The sequence below is a fragment of the Penicillium concentricum genome, assembly GCF_028827145.1.
Source record: "Penicillium concentricum strain IBT 3081 chromosome Unknown utg000003l_segment0_segment0, whole genome shotgun sequence".
NCBI classification, from domain to species: domain Eukaryota; kingdom Fungi; phylum Ascomycota; class Eurotiomycetes; order Eurotiales; family Aspergillaceae; genus Penicillium; species Penicillium concentricum.
Window position 1 is genome coordinate 1,464,671 of NW_026622756.1, and position 17,622 is coordinate 1,482,292.

Below are 17,622 nucleotides of genomic sequence, written 5' to 3' on the forward strand. Positions count from 1 at the left end.
GCGGGGAAAAGGGCAGCAGTGTATTATGGACAGATTGATATTCATTTCGCTGAACTAAGTACAGATATGACGTCCGACCATCCTTTTACAAGAACCACCGGAACTCAACAGATGCCGGTCCGTCTCTCATTCGCTCCGTCGGAATATCCCGTGCCCGAATCGTAACTCCATCACGACGATCGCGTCGCTTATTATCCAGCCACATGTAAAATGCCAGTGCAGCCGTCAAACAAGCGCCAGTAGCACCGAATGCAGCAACACTGATCAGCGCGGGCATATACTTGGGTGCATCTTGCTTCCGGAACAAGTTGCTACTCACCAAGCCCATCAAGTTAGCTAGTGGTACGCCGATACTCGTCAACAGTACACGGCGACCCTCGTGGGCGATGTTATTATTATACCAGGTGCTGAGCATGACGGATGGAGCGGACGTTCCCCATGTCATCATGAAAGTTGCGAAGTAGGCGACCTGTATTTCATTCTGGACATCGTCAATGGATGCATAGATCATGAACCCCGCGAAGGTGAACAGGAAACCCAGAATAATGAATGGCGATCGGAGTCTGGTCCAATCAGAGGAGAAGGCGAGTATCAGCAGCATTACTGCCCCTGTCACATTTGGTGCAACGGTGTACAGGTTGGTTTTGACGGTGGGATAACCCAACCGTCCAACGATCTGCGGCATGAAAAGTGCAACACCCTGCAACGGTACACCGAGACAGATTTCAATGCACAAGAAAGCGTATGTAGTGGGATGCTTGAAGATGCCAAGGGCCTCGCGGAGGCTAAACTCCTCATTGACGACTGCACTAGAGTCGACTTGGATTCGGTGGAAAGCTAGCGCCTTCTCCTCCTCAGACAAGAACTTTGCCTCTGCGGCGCTCCGTGGGAGATATATGAACGCGAATATAGCGAAGAGGACTGTAACGCCGCCTTCAATAATGAACAGATAGCGCCAATTGGGGATATTAGATCCCTCGATCTGGAATACTCCGAATGCGATGAGTCCAGAGAAAGCGTTTGCAATGTTCGATGCAGCATAGAAAATAGCCAGACGACGAGCCAGCTCGCCACGACGGTAGAATGTGGTCAAGTAATAGATGACGAGCGGGAAGAATGCGGCCTCGGACATACCCAGGAACCAGCGCAAGGCGAACATACCGCTGAAATTGTAGGCGGCCGAAGAGAGCATTGTGAAGGAACCAAATGAGAACATTAGGATTGGAAGTACGCGCGCCGGACTGAACTTCTTTCCAAGCATCGAGAAGGGCGGTGCGAAGATCACGAAAGGAACAAAGAAGATCGATAGTAGGAGGTTGTACTCATTTGGCTTGAAGTTCAGGTCTGCCCGTCTAATTAGTCTCAAGTGTCTGCCGCTTGGATCGAGGATCATACATACCCTTGCTCATTCCATCAGTTTCTGCATTTCCCAGATTTCCCTTGTCTAGGGCATTGAATAGGTCTGTCGCTAGTTAGTTCCCCGCATGTCAAACAAGATTGCCCAGACTTACACATAACTGCTAGGATAGGGAGCAGGCGATAGTCAAACTTCCGACAGAGACGCCGTTCAGCCTTGTGGTCGACGACTCGGGTCACCTCGTCCATCACACCCGGGACAGAGCCATAGCCTTTCAGCATGCTGGGCTCTTCAGTAGTGCCCACTGTGTCTGTTTTCTTCATTGTGGCATCAGGCGACGGTGCGCGCGCTGGACTCGTCATGTTGTATACACCTTGTTATAGACAAAGAAATATAGGAAGCGAAGTCAAAGTTATAAGCTCCGATACTAGCTTCCTCTTATCAAAAGAGAGGTGACATCCCTTGTTCTATTAGATAAGAAGACCTCGGGAATGTTGCATCGCCCATGCATGGATAGCACCCCCACGTTTCTCCGCATCAAGCTTCAGCTGAATAGGTAAAGATCAACTGAGACGGTCGCATTCGGGCTTTATGGGCTGTCTACAGGCTTATCTGCGGGGAAATGATAGATACCTCTCTCGCACGCTTCAAAGATTTGAATCCTATATCCCGATTGTTGTATATGTTCGTATCGCAGCTGCCCCTTTCTCTCCCTTGATAGCTCAAGCAGATAGTGTCTCGCCGATTTACGCTTGCTCTGAAATTTGTTCTAGATATTTCTAGGACTAGAAGATCTGGAAACTGTAAACTTAGGGGGTGGATCCCCATTCCGGCGTGGAAAGCAGGGTTGCATCCGTCGCATGACCTCACCGCATTAAGCCACCGTGGAATATGACAGCAGATTTGATTAGAAAATTCCCCAAGCTTTTTTTGAATTCCCAGGGACTTGAACTTTATTTGAACTTCTATGTCTTTTCTTCAAGATATATTAGGGCATTCGTTGCAACCAGGCGGCGCAATCGTCCCAGGATTGTAAATTACATTTTTAGTCCCAATTCGAATCACTTACTTACTATTCTTAAATTGAAAAATAATATCGTTTCAGCGAGCAATAGCACCATACGAAGACAATATATACCTTGTATCCAAGAAGAGCGACTGCTTAGGATGATCTGAGGTTTATATATCCTTGTTTCTTCATGGACACCCCAGGGGGCGCGTGGACGTCATCGCGGCCTTAGCGGAGATATTGCAACATAAATCACGGGGACACCTTTGTTTCTACATCTGTCATCCACTATTATTCTTCAGGATGTCGACATTTACCCAATTATCCAGGATGTCGCCAAAAGAATAGCTGCATTTAACCACTTCCCCGCAATTTGTCTTCACGGAGAGTATATGCAGCGGGGCAATATATGAGGAAAATTATTGAACAGAATTTACCCACATTATCCGGACAAAATCCTCAGGTAAATGGCTATAAATTGGAGTTTGAAATGTGGGGAAAAAGGTGACTCTTATACCAGTTGGTCAACTATCTGCCACGACTATGACTATGTTTCAACTCAGATCTATATTTTTAATCGCTCTGTCATGTGCGAGTTTAGTATCATCTTACCCTTTGCTGGCCCGAGAAAACTATGACGGCAAGGCGAGAGACTCCCACTGGGTGAATATATGGACCACAATGCCCCAGCTGGTCGAGCCCGCTAATCTACCCCCTGTTCCATTTGTAAGTTGAAAGCCATTGTCATAGTAACCAATGTCTCAATACTGACCGTGGAGTCAGAATGGATCCACCACTGTCTTCAGTAATACTACAATTCGTCAAACCCTCCAAGTTTCATTGGCTGCACAGGAGATCCGTATTCGACTTTCTAATGCATTTGGGCCAAACGATCTCAGGATCACGAAAGTGACTATCGGTCTACCAGAGAGACAGAAGGTGGGAGTCAGTGGTCTACAAACCAAGACATTGAAAACTGTATTCTTCGATGGAAGCCCGGACCTGGAGATCCCGAACGGTGGACTGGTTGTGTCTGATCCAATAAAGTTCCCCATTGAGGCCCAATCAGCTCTCATGCTCAACATATATCTTGCAGAGGGACAGAAAGGCTTCTCTATTACTGGTCATCCTGGAAGTAGAACGACATCATACCTGGCTTTGGGGGATTGGACTGGCGCAGAGAACCTCACGGACTCATCTGTTCAAAGCACAGATCATTGGTGAGCTTCTCTCCCGCAAGCCGTTCAACTAACCTAAATGCGAACCTGTATCTAAACTCTATCTCAGGTACTTTATGAGTGGGGTAGAGGCTTTGCTATCTTCTGAGTCTAGTGGCTTCGTGATCATTGGCGACAGTATCACTGATGGGCGAGGAAGCACTACAAATGGCAATGATCGGTAAGTGGCCCGTCTTACAGTGCATGTTTATAGCTGATGAATGTAGTTGGCCGGATCTATTACTGGCAAGAATGCAAAAGCACAAACCCACGTCAAAAGTCGCCATTCTCAACCAAGCCGCTGGCGGAAATCGAATCCTACAAGATGGCCTCGGTCCAAATGTGATCAGTCGTCTGGATCGGGACGTCCTAGCACAATCTGGAGTGCGATATGCGATGATCTTCGAAGGTGTCAATGATATCGGTGTCGCCGATAGTGATGCAGCCACGCAGGCGGAGATTGAGAAGAAACTTGTTGCGGCATATAAACAGATCGCGACACGGGTGCATGCTCTAGGCATTCCGATATTTGGTGCTACTATCACGCCGTTCGGCTCGCCGCCGAGCTCTGACTATGTGCAGCCTTACTCAAGTGCCGTGCGGGAGAGGACTCGTCAAAGAATTAATAAATTTATTCGGGAAAGTGATGTGTTTGATGCGGTACTGGACTTTGACCGTGTGTTGAGGGATCCACATGCGCCATCTCAGTTGCTGGAAAAATATGATTCGGGAGATCATCTTCATCCTACTGTGGCGGGGTATCAAGCTTTGGCTGAATATTTTCCTCTCGCGGTATTCGAGTGAAAATTGAAAATCGCATGATGATTCTCAAAGGCTAATGACAGAAGAATGATTCCGAGATTTTTGTCCACAAATGCAAATATAAGTACATAGTTTTCAAATCACGAACAAAGGAAAGCTTCAAACGTTTCGGCAGAAAGATAGAAACTTTAAACACGACGCTTGAAGCGGTTTTGAACATTGCGCTTGTAAGCGCCACCACCGATCAGAGCCTGCTTGCGTCCAGGGCCAAAGTCAGGAGCACCACCCAGAGAACCAAAGATATCACCAATGTAGTTATCGGCCTCGACACCAGCAGCAAAAGTCTCATCCCACCCGTCCAAAATACCTTCGACGACCTTGATACCAGCAACATAGAGATTCTTGATAGCGGGCTCAAATGCGCCCTGCTCCGAGGATTGGAAGAGGTTGTACGTCGCTGAAGCACCGGGATAGGGGCGATCAAAGTCCGACGCAGTGCGCATGACGATAATGCGGGAGAAATCAGTCAGCTTGTGGATCGATGATCGGAGCAAGACTTCAAAGGTGGCGTTATCCTCCTGTGCGGTTGCGCAATAGTCACCCGTTCCATTAGTCAACACCTTGGTAGTGTTTTCAAACACCGAGCCGAGGATATTGCCGCTGAAGTACACGTCGGTGGTCGCAACGTCGCATTCAACAACACTAGGGGGCAAGGTGGCAGCCTTGTACTTCCCACTGGGGGTCTTGTAGCGGGCGCGGTAGGCCTGGGCTACAGTGGAGTCGGACAGGTTTGCCTTGCGCGCGAAATTGGCGGCAATCGTGCGCAGGTTGGCGTTTACCTCGAAGACCTCTGTGCCGTAGATGCTGGTCGGGTACTGGCCTGGGAACTTGGTGCCTTGCGCGATATATCCGGTGGTGAAGTTGCTAGGAAGCTCGCGGAGATCAATTTCGTACTGCAGAGCGACTTGAACTGCATACCGGGCAAAGGTTGCAGATGCAGTGGTGACTTTCTTAGGGTTGACGCCGGCAATGCCCGCGACGAAGAAGTAGGTTTGTGTGAGATCGAACAGAGGGGAGAAAGCGACGGAGGTCACAGTAGCAGCAGCATTGATCTCGCCTTCTCCAGTGATGAGCTGGCAAACTTCATAGTCCTCGGTGCAGTGAACGTCCGGGAATAGAGGTGAGAGACCAGGAATGGTGATATTGTGGGAAAGCAAGTCGAATTCGGGGATGTTCCACCAAGCTTCGGCTTCAGGTGCGAACTGTCATAATTTATTAGTGACATTACATTTCTTTTTGGTAGAAGCGCTTACCATTGACACAATAAACACCTTAGGAGTAATTGCTCCACTGTGATCATTCTGGGCGATCCCAGTAGCTCCAGCGCATAGTGAGCTGCTAGTGAGCAGCAACGAGGCCGTCAAAGTTTGTAGGAGGCGCATGGTGAGGAAATGTGCAGTTATAATTGGAGCTCTATTCCTGCACGGGGCGAGACCTTTTATTTAAAGAGCGAAGATTTTGTGTTCCTTGCGTCTTTCACACTACGGATGGACCATCGCCGATCAGTGGATATATTGGGTACCCGATTAGGGCAAGATCAACATCAGCTCGGGAGACTCCCGAGATCGCCTTAGCTCCCGAATGAAAGCCCCAAGAAACCTTGAAAGCAATGATACAAAAACTAAAGATTTCTGAATCTAAGATAGTAGAAATTCTTAATTTATGAATCCAGCATTTGACAGACGAGACTTTTAATATCGAAGATTAAGAGAGAGAATGGGGAACAATTGATTATCACGGTCGTTCGAAGTATAGTGCATTATTCCATCTTTGCCAGACTCTAAGATTCATATGATGAGATACAATGGTATTCGAAATTAGACACGAAATATGTTTCTCCAAACCTATCCTGAAACTTACTACGCAGTATACCAAATGTAGTTACAACCATGAGGAACCCTGGTTGGCATAATTTCACGTATTATGCGAAAGACCTAAGATATGGCCGAGGAACAACTGGTTTAATTGAATCAGGTTCTAAACGGTTCTGTAGAAGAGGGACCAAGAAAAATCATAGGCTGGCGTATTTGCGGACTAGCATGCTAATCCGAGAGCCCAGAGGGCTCTGTGGAAGTGGCCTGAGTCTGTTTCGCCAATTGATTTTCAGTAGATGCACCGCTGCAAAGGTTACCGCTGGATTTGGTAGACACGGAGCTACCAATGCGACCCCAGTCATTTAGAGCAGAGGTTGAGGATATTGTATCCGGGTGGCCAGGGCCTAATGATCTGTTGCGGAGCTGGGCACATTGTGTCATAACTTGTACAGCAGTATCAAGTTGACCTAATGACCTCAAAATATAAGCAAAGTTGTTCATGCTTATCAGAGTGTCGGGATGCTCTGACCCGAGAACCTGCTTGCGGGTCTCTAGCACGTGCACGTAGAGCTCTTCAGCCTCCTTCCACCGTCCCTGGTTGGAGTAGGTCGATGCTAGGATGCTCTGGCCCGAGTACCGGCTTATAGGTCTCTAGCACCTGCACTTGGAGCGCTTCAGCTTCCTTCCACCGCCCCTGGTTGTAGTAGGTCCATGCTAGGTTGTTTATGCTGCCTAGAGTGTTAGGATGCTCTAGCCCGAGAACCTGCTTACGGGTCTCGAGCACCTGTACTTGGAGCGCTTCAGCCTCCTTCCACCGCCCCTGGTGGGAGTAGGTCGATGCTAGGTTGTTTATGCTAGTTAGAGTGCTAGGATGCTCTGGCCCGAGTACCGGCTTATAGGTCTCTAGCACCTGCACTTGGAGCGCTTCAGCTTCCTTCCACCGCCCCTGGTTGTAGTAGGTCCATGCTAGGTTGTTTATGCTGCCTAGAGTGTTAGGATGCTCTAGCCCGAGAACCTGCTTACGGGTCTCGAGCACCTGTACTTGGAGCGCTTCAGCCTCCTTCCACCGCCCCTGGTGGGAGTAGGTCGATGCTAGGTTGTTTATGCTAGTTAGAGTGCTAGGATGCTCTGGCCCGAGTACCTGCTTATAGGTCTCTAGCACCTGCACTTGGAGCGCTTCAGCTTCCTTCCACCGCCCCTGGTTGTAGTAGGTCCATGCTAGGTTGTTTATGCTGCCTAGAGTGTTAGGATGCTCTAGCCCGAGAACCTGCTTACGGGTCTCGAGCACCTGCACTTGGAGCGCTTCAGCCTCCTTCCACCGCCCCTGGTTGGAGTAGGTCGATGCTAGGTTGTTTAAGCTGCCTAGAGTGTCAGGATGCTCTGGCCCGAGTACCTGCTTATAGGTCTCTAGCACGTGCACGTAGAGCTCTTCAGCCTCCTTCCACCGCCCCTGATTGTAGTAGGTCGATGCTAGGTTGTTCATGCTGCCTAGAGTGTCGGGATGCTCTGACCCGAGAACCTGCTTACGGGTCTCGAGCACCTGCACTTGGAGCGCTTCAGCCTCCTTCCACCGCCCCTGGTTGGAGTAGGTCGATGCTAGGTTGTTTAAGCTAGTTAGAGTGCTAGGATGCTCTGGCCCGAGTACCTGCTTATAGGTCTCGAGCACCTGTACTTGGAGCGCTTCAGCCTCCTTCCACCGCCCCTGATTGTAGTAGGTCGATGCTAGGTTGTTCATGCTGCCTAGAGTGTCGGGATGCTCTGACCCGAGAACCTGCTTACGGGTCTCGAGCACCTGCACTTGGAGCGCTTCAGCCTCCTTCCACCGCCCCTGATTGTAGTAGGTCGATGCTAGGTTGTTCATGCTGCCTAGAGTGTCGGGATGCTCTGACCCGAGAACCTGCTTACGGGTCTCGAGCACCTGCACTTGGAGCGCTTCAGCCTCCTTCCACCGCCCCTGGTTGGAGTAGGTCGATGCTAGGTTGTTTAAGCTAGTTAGAGTGCTAGGATGCTCTGGCCCGAGTACCTGCTTATAGGTCTCTAGCACCTGCACTTGGAGCGCTTCAGCTTCCTTCCACCGTCCCTGGTGGGAGTAGGTCGATGCTAGGTTGTTTATGCTAGCTAGAGTGACGGGATGGTCTGACCCGACAACCTGCTTATAGGTCTCTAGCACCTGCACTTGGAGCGCTTCAGCCTCGTTCCACCGTCTCTGGCTGGAGTAGGTCCATGCTAGGTTGTTTATACTGCCTAGAGTGTCGGGATGCTCTGACCCGAGAACCTGCTTATAGGTCTCTAGCACCTGCACTTGGAGCGCTTCAGCCTCGTTCCACCGTCCCTGGTTGGAGTAGGTCGATGCTAGGTTGTTTATGCTGCCTAGAGTGTCAGGATGCTCTGGCCCGAGTACCTGCTTATAGGTCTCTAGCACGTGCACGTAGAGCTCTTCAGCCTCCTTCCACCGCCCCTGATTGTAGTAGGTCGATGCTAGGTTGTTCATGCTGCCTAGAGTGTCGGGATGCTCTGACCCGAGTACCTGGCTGCGGGCGTTCACCAATTGTAACAGCAAAATTTCTGCGTCCTTCCATCTCCCGCCAAGCGAATATGCTAGCCCGGCAATTTCAGAACTATGAAGGGTGTTTTCATTATCTGGACCAAACAATCTCGTTCTTGTTTTCATAGCCAAGACTGCCATCTTCTCACACTCGATGGCATCTCCCTTTGTGAACGCAAAGAATGCTGCTCTATGCACTAGGCTAGCCCATTTTTGCAACATGCCTTCCTCATCTGGCCGTTGCGTGACAGCAGATTGTACATGTGAAAAGAGCGGCTGACATACAGGCCAGTTCTCAAAACTTCCGATCGGAAACGCATGATAAAGTATCTCGATGAATTGTTGCTTCCAACGTTCGAGTTGTCCATGGTGCTCAAGCCACTTGTGCGTAGCAAGTTGCACGAGCCGATGCATTTCGAAAGTGGCTTCATCCACGCCGATCGAAATCATTGAGTAATTTCTCAATACCAGGATATTCTCTTCAAAGTCATCGTCCACGCTAGAGTCCGATTCAGTCGTCTCATCATAGTCGTATATTTCATTCTCGTCTTTCGAATATTTATCACCACTTTCCTCCGCTGGCTGATGTTGAAGGAGAGTGCCAGGAATGCCTTGGCGGTCGAAGAAACTCATAAGTGACAAAAGGTCGGCTGCTGCTGGTTGAATTTGCTGTATGTGGTTGAAGGATATTTGCCACGTAATAAGGATGGAGTTATTCGCTTCCCTATCCCGACGCAGCCGTCCCGCATCATGCGCTAGGAGCCTTGTTCTCCTATGGTCATTCTTCTGAAAATCTGCGAGATACTGTGGCACCGAAACCCGTGGCGCTCTCTGCTTGATGTAGTTTGCAGCTTGCACGATCGCAAGTGGCATATAATCAAGCGCAGTAGCGAGCTGAATGATGTTTTCTTTCTCGGTTTGGGCTCCTAGCTTCTTTTCAAACAGCATCGTTGCGTGTGACGGATCCATCGGCTCTATCGTAATTATATTGCTGTCTTCCACCATGCTAAGTGCTGCGCCTTTGCTTCGGGATGTTATGATCATTGACCCGTTGAGGCTAATCGGGAGGTATGTGAAGAGTGGTGGTGCACCGCTGTGACTACTTTGCCCGCCTTGGGGGAGCGGCGGAACTTCGTGGAGGAAGCGACTATCATCCACATTGTCAAGGATCAGAACCCATTTTCCATTTCTCTCATCGACAAGCCAGTCGTGAAAGAGTTTGAAAATATTCGCGGTGGGATCCCTCCGTCCCGGGATCTTGACTCGGTCGGCGATATCTCGGCAACTCTGTTCAAAACGAGCGGCATTACCTGCGTGAATCCAGAACGCCCACGTCGTAGGCGATTCTTCTCGGATTCGGTAACAGCATTCGATCGCAAGTTGAGATTTTCTTTCGATGTATTAGCAATGACCAATCTGCAGACCATCTCCACTTACCCCACACCACCAAGCCCAACAAGCGCTATCCGAGCTCCTGGTGTCGTTCCTTTCTCGCATACTTGGCCGAGCAGTGTTCCACGATCGACAAAGTCTGGGTCACGAACGAAGGGAACAGTTGATCCAGGTGGAGGTGGGATTTCTGGTCGTTCTCGCTCTAGGCCTGCAATAAATGATTAGTCTGACCTTAGTGCCCAGGTGATGGCTTTGTGAAACCTACCTTGGGACAGATGGATCGATCCATAATTAACTCCCACCTGAGTCCCCGAGTTTGTGCTTCCACTAAAGTCAGCTGATATGGAAGTCATAGTCAATACGCTCGAAGTTGTGTGTTGGATCAACCGTCTGATCTCCCAAACGCACCATCTTCAGCCTCACTATCATGTGACCTAGGCGCCTAAAAATGTATGTGCATCTTCCATCGTTAGAGGCCTAGAGGGTCAAGCGCACCTTACCCGGCCAGTGCGTTAGTATCTGTATTTGCCGCACTCCAAGCTTTCTCCACGTTAATAATGACCTTGACGTATTGTTAGAAGGCATGGAAGTTAGTGTGAGAACGCCAGATTGCTTTGATAGTTGAACGATTTCACATTGAGCTGATAGATGATTCTGATGCTCGTCTATCGGGGCTATTTGCTACTACCCCGCCTCCTAATCTTCAAGTTCGATTCACGAAGTTGACTGTCTGATATTCGTTTTTGACCAGTTTATGATATAGAGATGGTATGCTTTTGGTGGTAGTGTGGTTTATCTTGCATTTGAGTTATTAGTTATGCAGGCATGTTGTCGAGCTGGGAAATTACACAACTAAACTAGATTTTCCTTTGCACTCCGGTTTGGTCGGTTATACTATCTGAGCCTTAGATAAATTAAATAAATTACCCTCAATTTTGGTGAATTTTGGTGAAAAGATAGAAAGGCCTCTAGGGCTATTAGTATGTAGTAGTTTTCGTTATATTTGAACTTTGAATGCATACATATCCAGTTGATTGGCACCCAAAATTGGCTGGTCAGAATGTTATGGGTCCTCAGCTGAAACCAGATCTGGCGCCCCACAGTTGGTACTTATGTACGGAATAGTAGATGCGCTATACTCTGTAGACCTATCTTACAAACTAATCTGGTAGGTGTAGTAGTGCTCCGTACTCCGTAGATATTTTCTAGATCTACTCCGTCTAGGATCCACTCTCCGTCGAATACAGCTATCGATTCTATCCCCCATGATCTTTTTCCTCACACATCTTGGCTCGATCCTTGGCGTGATATATCACTTACATATCTCTTCCATAAAAGTATTTATGCCATGATCTTCTCTTGGGGGCCTAGTCAGAAACGATGCCGAAGAACAGAAAGCAGAAATTGATATGTTCAGCCGGCCTAATAACACAGCTCAAGGAAAGCAACACTGTGGAAGTGTGGAAGTCTACTAATATGGGTGATCATGTGACATAATGCTCTCCAGTATTAGATTACTATGAAGGCTGTCAAATATCTCCTTCTTGCACGGATCTAAGTGGTTTGGATGATGGTGTTACGTATAGCTAAACAGGATTCTCATCCTTCAATTTGTTGTAGTCCTCTTTTTATACTCTCGCTAGGCAGAAGAGAACCACCAAAGATTCCAACAAAGGATATCAAAAAGAAGTTGCCAATGGCCCCATTTGTTCACTTGATTCCAAGTGCTTTCTTACTCTATTCCTTGTTGCTAGCGGATGCACCCATTGGAATTGGCTGCATTTTGTGGAAAACATTCTTTGGATCGTACTTCGCCTTCACCTCTTGCAGTCTTTCGAGGTTCCCGCCGAAGATATTGCTTACCACCGAGTCACCAGCTGGGTAAGATATTAGTATCTATTGACATGCAGATAATGTTGTCTCAGGTGGACTCACGTTCTGCGTAGTTGATGTACTGAGGCACGCTCGAATGAGTACCCTGGTCTTTGGTTCTAGCATCCAATTCAACCTTCCACTTAGCCTGAACCTCTCGTGCCCAAGCACGGTGCGCCAGGTCTTTAGATGGGTCGGTCCATCTTAAATAAATGATACCATTCTGGGTAGGGTTTCTGCTTGCCAGCGCGGTTGCCGTCAGCGGCACTTCGCAAATCTTCCGCATGTCGGTAAATTCGAGAATGATGGCAGACGTCTTGAGATCTGGTTCACCCTGAATCTTGGCCATGAAATCATTGAAGATCATCCTGGCAAACTTAGGATCCAAAGGCGGCTCGTAGAAAATGCCCTTGAAAGACTTTCGGTCGCCGTAGGTCGCTTGCGGGTTCTGTAGGGTGTTCACCACAGGGTATGGGATCATATCAAGGGTATTCATAACTGGCTCAAGGGCTGTGAAGCTGGCGAATTTCTTTTCGCCTTCTTCGCGTGAGCCATTGAAGAAACAAATCACGATAATCATCGGTCCAGATCCATCTGGTGCCAACGCAAAAATGCTCATCGCACCGAAACAAGTATCAGGTTTTGCCAGGGATTGATTCAGTGCATCCATGACTCCTTCCAGCTTGTCGGCAGTGAATCCAAGAATACCAGAGTACACTGGCTCTTTCTGGTCATAGCCCTGGTAAGTGAAGTCTACCACAACACCAAAGTTGTACCCTGCACCTCGCAACCCCCAAAAGAGATCGGGGTTCTCGGTGGCAGAGGCCGTGACAATACGACCATCGGCTAAAACAACGGTCGCCGACAGGAGATTGTCAATAGTGAGGCCGTACTGTCCACTCAACCACCCATAACCACCCCCTAAAGTGAGTCCCCCAACGCCGGTGTGGTTCACCGTGCCTCCTACGGCCGCCAGACCGTGGGCTGCACCGCCTTCGTCGACTTCCTTCCAGGTCGCTCCACCCTGGGCGGTGATAGTCTTCCGCTCGATATCTACCGTCACCTTGTTCATGCGCGACAGATCAATCACTAGGCCGCCATCGCTTGAGCTTGTGCCAGCGGTTGAATGACCCCCGCCTTTCACAGCAAGATCGATACTATACTCTTGTGCCCAGGACAGCGCGATCGAGACATCGATCGCGTCAATTGGTTGGACTACAACGCCCTGCAACTTATCAGTCGGTCTTCTTGTTTGTTATCTTCCATTTCGTACCGCATATTTCATTCCAGTGTCTGACCAGCGGACTAGAACTTCTTTGTAACTCTGTGATTCAGGTGTATAGATAGTCGCGGTCCTTAGGCGGCTCCGCAGAGCCTCGAGGGCTATGGCATTGATCTCAGGCATGGTTGAGAGTGGGAAAATGGTGGACACAAGAATTTACCCCGCGTGTGGGTATTTCCCCTGTGTGACAAAGAGCGAGGATCTCGGAAGCTGAATTCGGCAAGATTTCGCGCACAGCCTTCAAATTTGTTTGTATTTTGTATTTGAGTTCCAACCAGCTTAGAAATTCCGAAGACTTCTGGTTCACACGTATGAGTTCTTGTTCCATGGTGGTTTCTTGCAGGATATATATATATATATATTCAAGTTGAGCAGCTTTTGATTCAAAATTTCTCTCCTAAACTATTTGAGGACCTGCTGAGAATACTTCGCATACAACTCGGAATACCACCGTTGGCCCACGTCCGGATGGCTTAGGATGCGATTTCTCAAATGAGCCTCACCGAACTGCGATCCGTTAGTCACATGCATGAAATCGGTAAACCAGGACCACTCACGCAAGAATATAAAGGAGAAAGGAATTCACTCGGGACATCAACTGCCCGCTTCTTCTTGTCATCGGAAGCCGGAATGCGCTGCACGATGTGAGCAGCGGATTCCTTGAGTTGATCCAGAGTCAAGTCTAGTCTCACGCCCTGGAAGAACGGGATGCTGTAACGGGTCTGAGAAGTGGGCGCCTAGGTGTAGCAGAGAGTTAGAAAAGTCGTCCAGTGGTGAATGATACGGTAAACATACGATAACTCGGTGTGTCGTGGCCGCGCAAATCCCTCCAGTGATCGCCTCGAATCCCTGTTGAATATTCACAACAAGACTCCCCTCGATAGGAGGCACGTCGATCCATTCTCCATTCTTGTTGAGTACCTGTAGTCCTCCTGTGTTGTCCTGAGACAGGAAGGTAAAAAGACCCGCCGAGTCCTTGTGAGGACCAACACCCTGGGAGTTTTGCGCAGCCTGTGGGTATTTGACAAACTTTAGTCGGCTCATGTTACCCTTGAAGCCATCGAATGTCTCCCGTGGGAGAGACAAGCTTTCTGCCACAAGGCGTACGAATGCTTGCGCCAGGCTATCAGTCTTCGCGATATATTCATCGACCAGGTCCTGAGCACCTGGGTAATCTGGGTACTATTGAGAGTTAGTGGTCGGGACGGGCCTCCAAAGGGGGTTTTACCTACTTGGTTAGGACCTTCAAGCCGTTGCCAAAAGGGGTCCTGTTCTGTCCAGGGTTTCACGCCGGGGGTGCCAAAGTCAAATTGCTACGGAAAATTAGTGCCCGAGAAATGCAGCACATTCCCAAAAGGAAACAATCTTACCTCGCGGAGATCTGTTTTGGTTGCAGTGGTTTCGGCACCGAGGCGAGTATACCCGAGGAACGAGGGCGAGTTAATCATGTTACATTTCTCCTTAGCCTCTGTTGACAGGGCAAAGAGTTCGGGTAGCTTTTCATGGGTATGGTGAATTATACTCTATGTTTGGGTCAGTATCCTGGTCACCCACATTGCTCGTCGCTCGTACCTCTAATCCTGTGTTGGTCAAATATAGGAACCCGACGACGAAGATGGCTTGACGTAAATTCGAAAGCTCCTCATCTTTAGTCACAGGATCGTTTAGCCGAGCAAAGTCGACGATCGGCACGGATGAAAATGTTTCTGTCATTCCGCCTATTGCAAGTGATGCAAGTGAAGTTTTGATGATTCGATTTCCCCGCAGATGCAGATGTACAGGGATTACTCAGCCAGTGAAGAATATGCAGGAAATATTCCAAGGTCAGACTTGGATATGCAAAAATGTGTCAAAGAGCTGAATATCGGAAGATGAGGGTTGTCAATGAGTTCGTTAATTAATGCGATCACGCCATTTGCCCCATATTCCCCATATTGCTGAAGCCTCCACCATACACAAAAAAAAAATTATATAGAACAAATTTCATAACCAACTCTGAAACTCCATGGGATAGAGGCTTCTTCCTGAAACTGTCAATGAAAACCTTATAACCTCCCCCTTAACGCTTCTGAATGCCAAGACCGGAGTCTTCTATCGAAACTTTCGTACCCTTGGCGACTCGTCACTCTGGATGTTTCAAATCATTTGTGGAAGTTATTCCGGCGAAGATGTCCTGTGAGTAACATCGATGATGATGATTTTCCATCCAAAGGGTGTCCATTCAGCAAGGTGTACAGGGGTGTCATTGACCTCCGAAGGGCTCGAACCCATTGCAGATTTAGGATCTCCTTCAACTAATGCCAAGCTTTCTGTCTCAGAGGAAACCGTGCAGTGACCTTGGCTATCAGAAAGGACACCCCTGAAGTGTCAGGATGATACTTGACATGTCGGAGAATTAAATTTCATGTCCACACCGGTAAATCTTCGGGTTGGCCAGACAGGGGGAAATTATCCAGCACGGAAATTCTCCAACAATCAGGAGGATGGTGGATATGGTTTGTGTCAGATGCGCGCATAGCTTCAACGAGCTCTACGGAGCTCTTGGGTGGTATATAAACCCCTCGGTCGACCGTGATATGCTCTCAATCTTTTGATATCAACTCACTCACACTCCGGCAAAGCATCCTCGAGACCCAGTCTGCTCTGTTCTTCCAAGATCTCTTTCTGTGTCCACAATGGCCCCTTTCAACTTGATCGCAGTTTCTCTGCTCAGCTGCTTGTCTACCCTTGCACTGGGAGCTCCTACTCCAACCAGCAATGAGGCAAAGCTGCTAGGAAAGCGCGCAAGCGTCAATGATGTGGGTGTCAATCCGCGCCTCGTTCAACAACTTCTTGATTAGCATCCTAACGTGGCTCTGAACTAGGTCGGTACCGGTTACGCCAGCCTGAATGGAGGCACCAAGGGTGGTGCTGGTGGCACGACTACCACTGTCTCCTCGTACGCTGCCTTCACAGCCGCAGTCTCGGGTGATGATGCCAAGGTTGTCTTTGTGAGCGGCCCCATCACCAAGACGGCCGATCAAGTCCGTGTTGGAAGCAACACTAGTATCATTGGCAAGGATGCGAATGCCATCTTGAGCGGCTTCGGCATGTATGTTGTCATTCCTCACCTCGGTTCGAGATAATACTAAATCAATATAGCCTGGTCAAAGAAAAGACCAACGTCATCATCCGCAACCTCGGTGTGAAGAAGGTTCTTGCCGATAACGGCGACGCCATTGGTGTTCGTGAGTACATCCTGCAGCATACTTATATATTCACGAAACAAGAAAAAGACTAACTCGTCTTAGAAAAATCAACCAACGTGTGGATCGACCACTGCGATGTCTCGTCTGACATGGACCACGACAAGGACTACTACGACGGACTGATCGATGTAAGTCCAGCCCACAAGTAAAATTCCAGCAACCCACATGCTAACACAAACTCCTAAGGTTACCCACGCCGCCGACTACGTCACTATCTCCAACACCTTCATCCACGACCACTACAAGGCCTCCCTGATCGGCCACTCGAACAGCAACAGCGCCGAGGACACCGGTCACCTGCGCGTGACCCAGAACAACAACTTCTGGTACAACATCAACTCGCGCGGTCCTTCCTTCCGCTTCGGCACTGGCCACATCTACAACAACTACTACCTGGATGTCGCGGACGGTGTCAACACCCGCAAGGGCGCCCAACTTCTGGTCGAGTCTAACAAGTTTGTTGGTAGCAAGAAGCCTCTCTACTCTACTGATGCTGGCTATGCTGTGGCCAATGATAATGACTTTGGTGGTGCGTCTAACACTGCTTTGGCTGGAACGCTCAAGTCGGTTCCGTACAGCTATACCCTGCTTGGATCGGGCAAGGTTGAGGCTGCTGTGTTTGGTACTGCTGGTCAGACTCTTGTTTTCTGAGGGATGTTGAGTAATTAGGGAATTGCTGTCTGAGATTCGCAATTTGTTTTTGTTTGGTTTGAATTTTGCGATTTAGGCTCTAGGAAATATATATGTTTGCAAGGATGCATAAATATCACATGCACGGTATTATGTGACTCAAGATATACTACAGTATGGTAGAGCTCATGAATCGAATTCAAGAGTGAGATCAAGAAAATGGAAAGATTAATGGGATCGACCTATACATCTCTACAAGTGAGACAATTTAAAGTTATCTGGCAGATTGAGATCGACCCAAGTAGTGCCTATTCCATTGCCAGGATTGGTGGATTAAACATTAAACGTGACTTCCTCCTACAAAAGTACGAATCCAAAAACTTTTGCGGAAACATCCACAGACATATCGATTTAGATATCGGGCTAATTAACCG

The 17,622-nt window shown here is 48.7% G+C and overlaps 7 protein-coding genes across 7 annotated transcripts; 2 read left to right on the forward strand and 5 right to left on the reverse strand.

Annotated features, from left to right (window-relative positions):
- Positions 1-85: 85 nt before the first annotated feature.
- On the reverse strand, positions 86-1,719 carry N7517_008386 (putative MFS transporter; the record flags this gene model as incomplete). Its single annotated transcript, XM_056726116.1, has 3 exons — positions 86-1,344; positions 1,400-1,462; positions 1,512-1,719. 3 exons carry the CDS (start codon positions 1,717-1,719, stop codon positions 86-88), a joined length of 1,530 nt encoding a protein of 509 aa, XP_056576967.1.
- Positions 1,720-2,915: 1,196 nt separating this feature from the next.
- N7517_008387 (SGNH/GDSL hydrolase family protein) lies at positions 2,916-4,387 on the forward strand (the record flags this gene model as incomplete). Its single annotated transcript, XM_056726117.1, has 4 exons — positions 2,916-3,092; positions 3,150-3,586; positions 3,654-3,764; positions 3,811-4,387. 4 exons carry the CDS (start codon positions 2,916-2,918, stop codon positions 4,385-4,387), a joined length of 1,302 nt encoding a protein of 433 aa, XP_056576968.1.
- A 146-nt stretch (positions 4,388-4,533) lies between these two features.
- Positions 4,534-5,787, reverse strand: N7517_008388 (purine-nucleoside phosphorylase; the record flags this gene model as incomplete). Its single annotated transcript, XM_056726118.1, has 2 exons — positions 4,534-5,607; positions 5,659-5,787. The coding sequence occupies 2 exons, from the start codon at positions 5,785-5,787 to the stop codon at positions 4,534-4,536; spliced, it is 1,203 nt and encodes a 400-aa protein (XP_056576969.1).
- Positions 5,788-6,447: 660 nt separating this feature from the next.
- N7517_008389 (P-loop containing nucleoside triphosphate hydrolase protein) lies at positions 6,448-10,509 on the reverse strand (the record flags this gene model as incomplete). Its single annotated transcript, XM_056726119.1, is given in 4 exon segments — positions 6,448-6,843; positions 6,857-10,154; positions 10,202-10,364; positions 10,422-10,509. 4 exon segments carry the CDS (start codon positions 10,507-10,509, stop codon positions 6,448-6,450), a joined length of 3,945 nt encoding a protein of 1,314 aa, XP_056576970.1.
- Positions 10,510-11,893: 1,384 nt separating this feature from the next.
- N7517_008390 (FAD-binding oxidoreductase) lies at positions 11,894-13,433 on the reverse strand (the record flags this gene model as incomplete). The annotated part of the gene is made up of 3 exons (XM_056726120.1): positions 11,894-12,033; positions 12,092-13,253; positions 13,302-13,433. The coding sequence occupies 3 exons, from the start codon at positions 13,431-13,433 to the stop codon at positions 11,894-11,896; spliced, it is 1,434 nt and encodes a 477-aa protein (XP_056576971.1).
- A 279-nt stretch (positions 13,434-13,712) lies between these two features.
- N7517_008391 (isopenicillin N synthase family dioxygenase) lies at positions 13,713-15,023 on the reverse strand (the record flags this gene model as incomplete). Its single annotated transcript, XM_056726121.1, has 6 exons — positions 13,713-13,817; positions 13,868-14,047; positions 14,106-14,492; positions 14,543-14,623; positions 14,681-14,833; positions 14,883-15,023. The coding sequence occupies 6 exons, from the start codon at positions 15,021-15,023 to the stop codon at positions 13,713-13,715; spliced, it is 1,047 nt and encodes a 348-aa protein (XP_056576972.1).
- Positions 15,024-15,985: 962 nt separating this feature from the next.
- Positions 15,986-17,209, forward strand: N7517_008392 (pectate lyase family protein; the record flags this gene model as incomplete). The annotated part of the gene is made up of 5 exons (XM_056726122.1): positions 15,986-16,108; positions 16,175-16,401; positions 16,452-16,537; positions 16,601-16,686; positions 16,745-17,209. The coding sequence occupies 5 exons, from the start codon at positions 15,986-15,988 to the stop codon at positions 17,207-17,209; spliced, it is 987 nt and encodes a 328-aa protein (XP_056576973.1).
- Between the last annotated feature and the right edge of the window lie 413 nt (positions 17,210-17,622).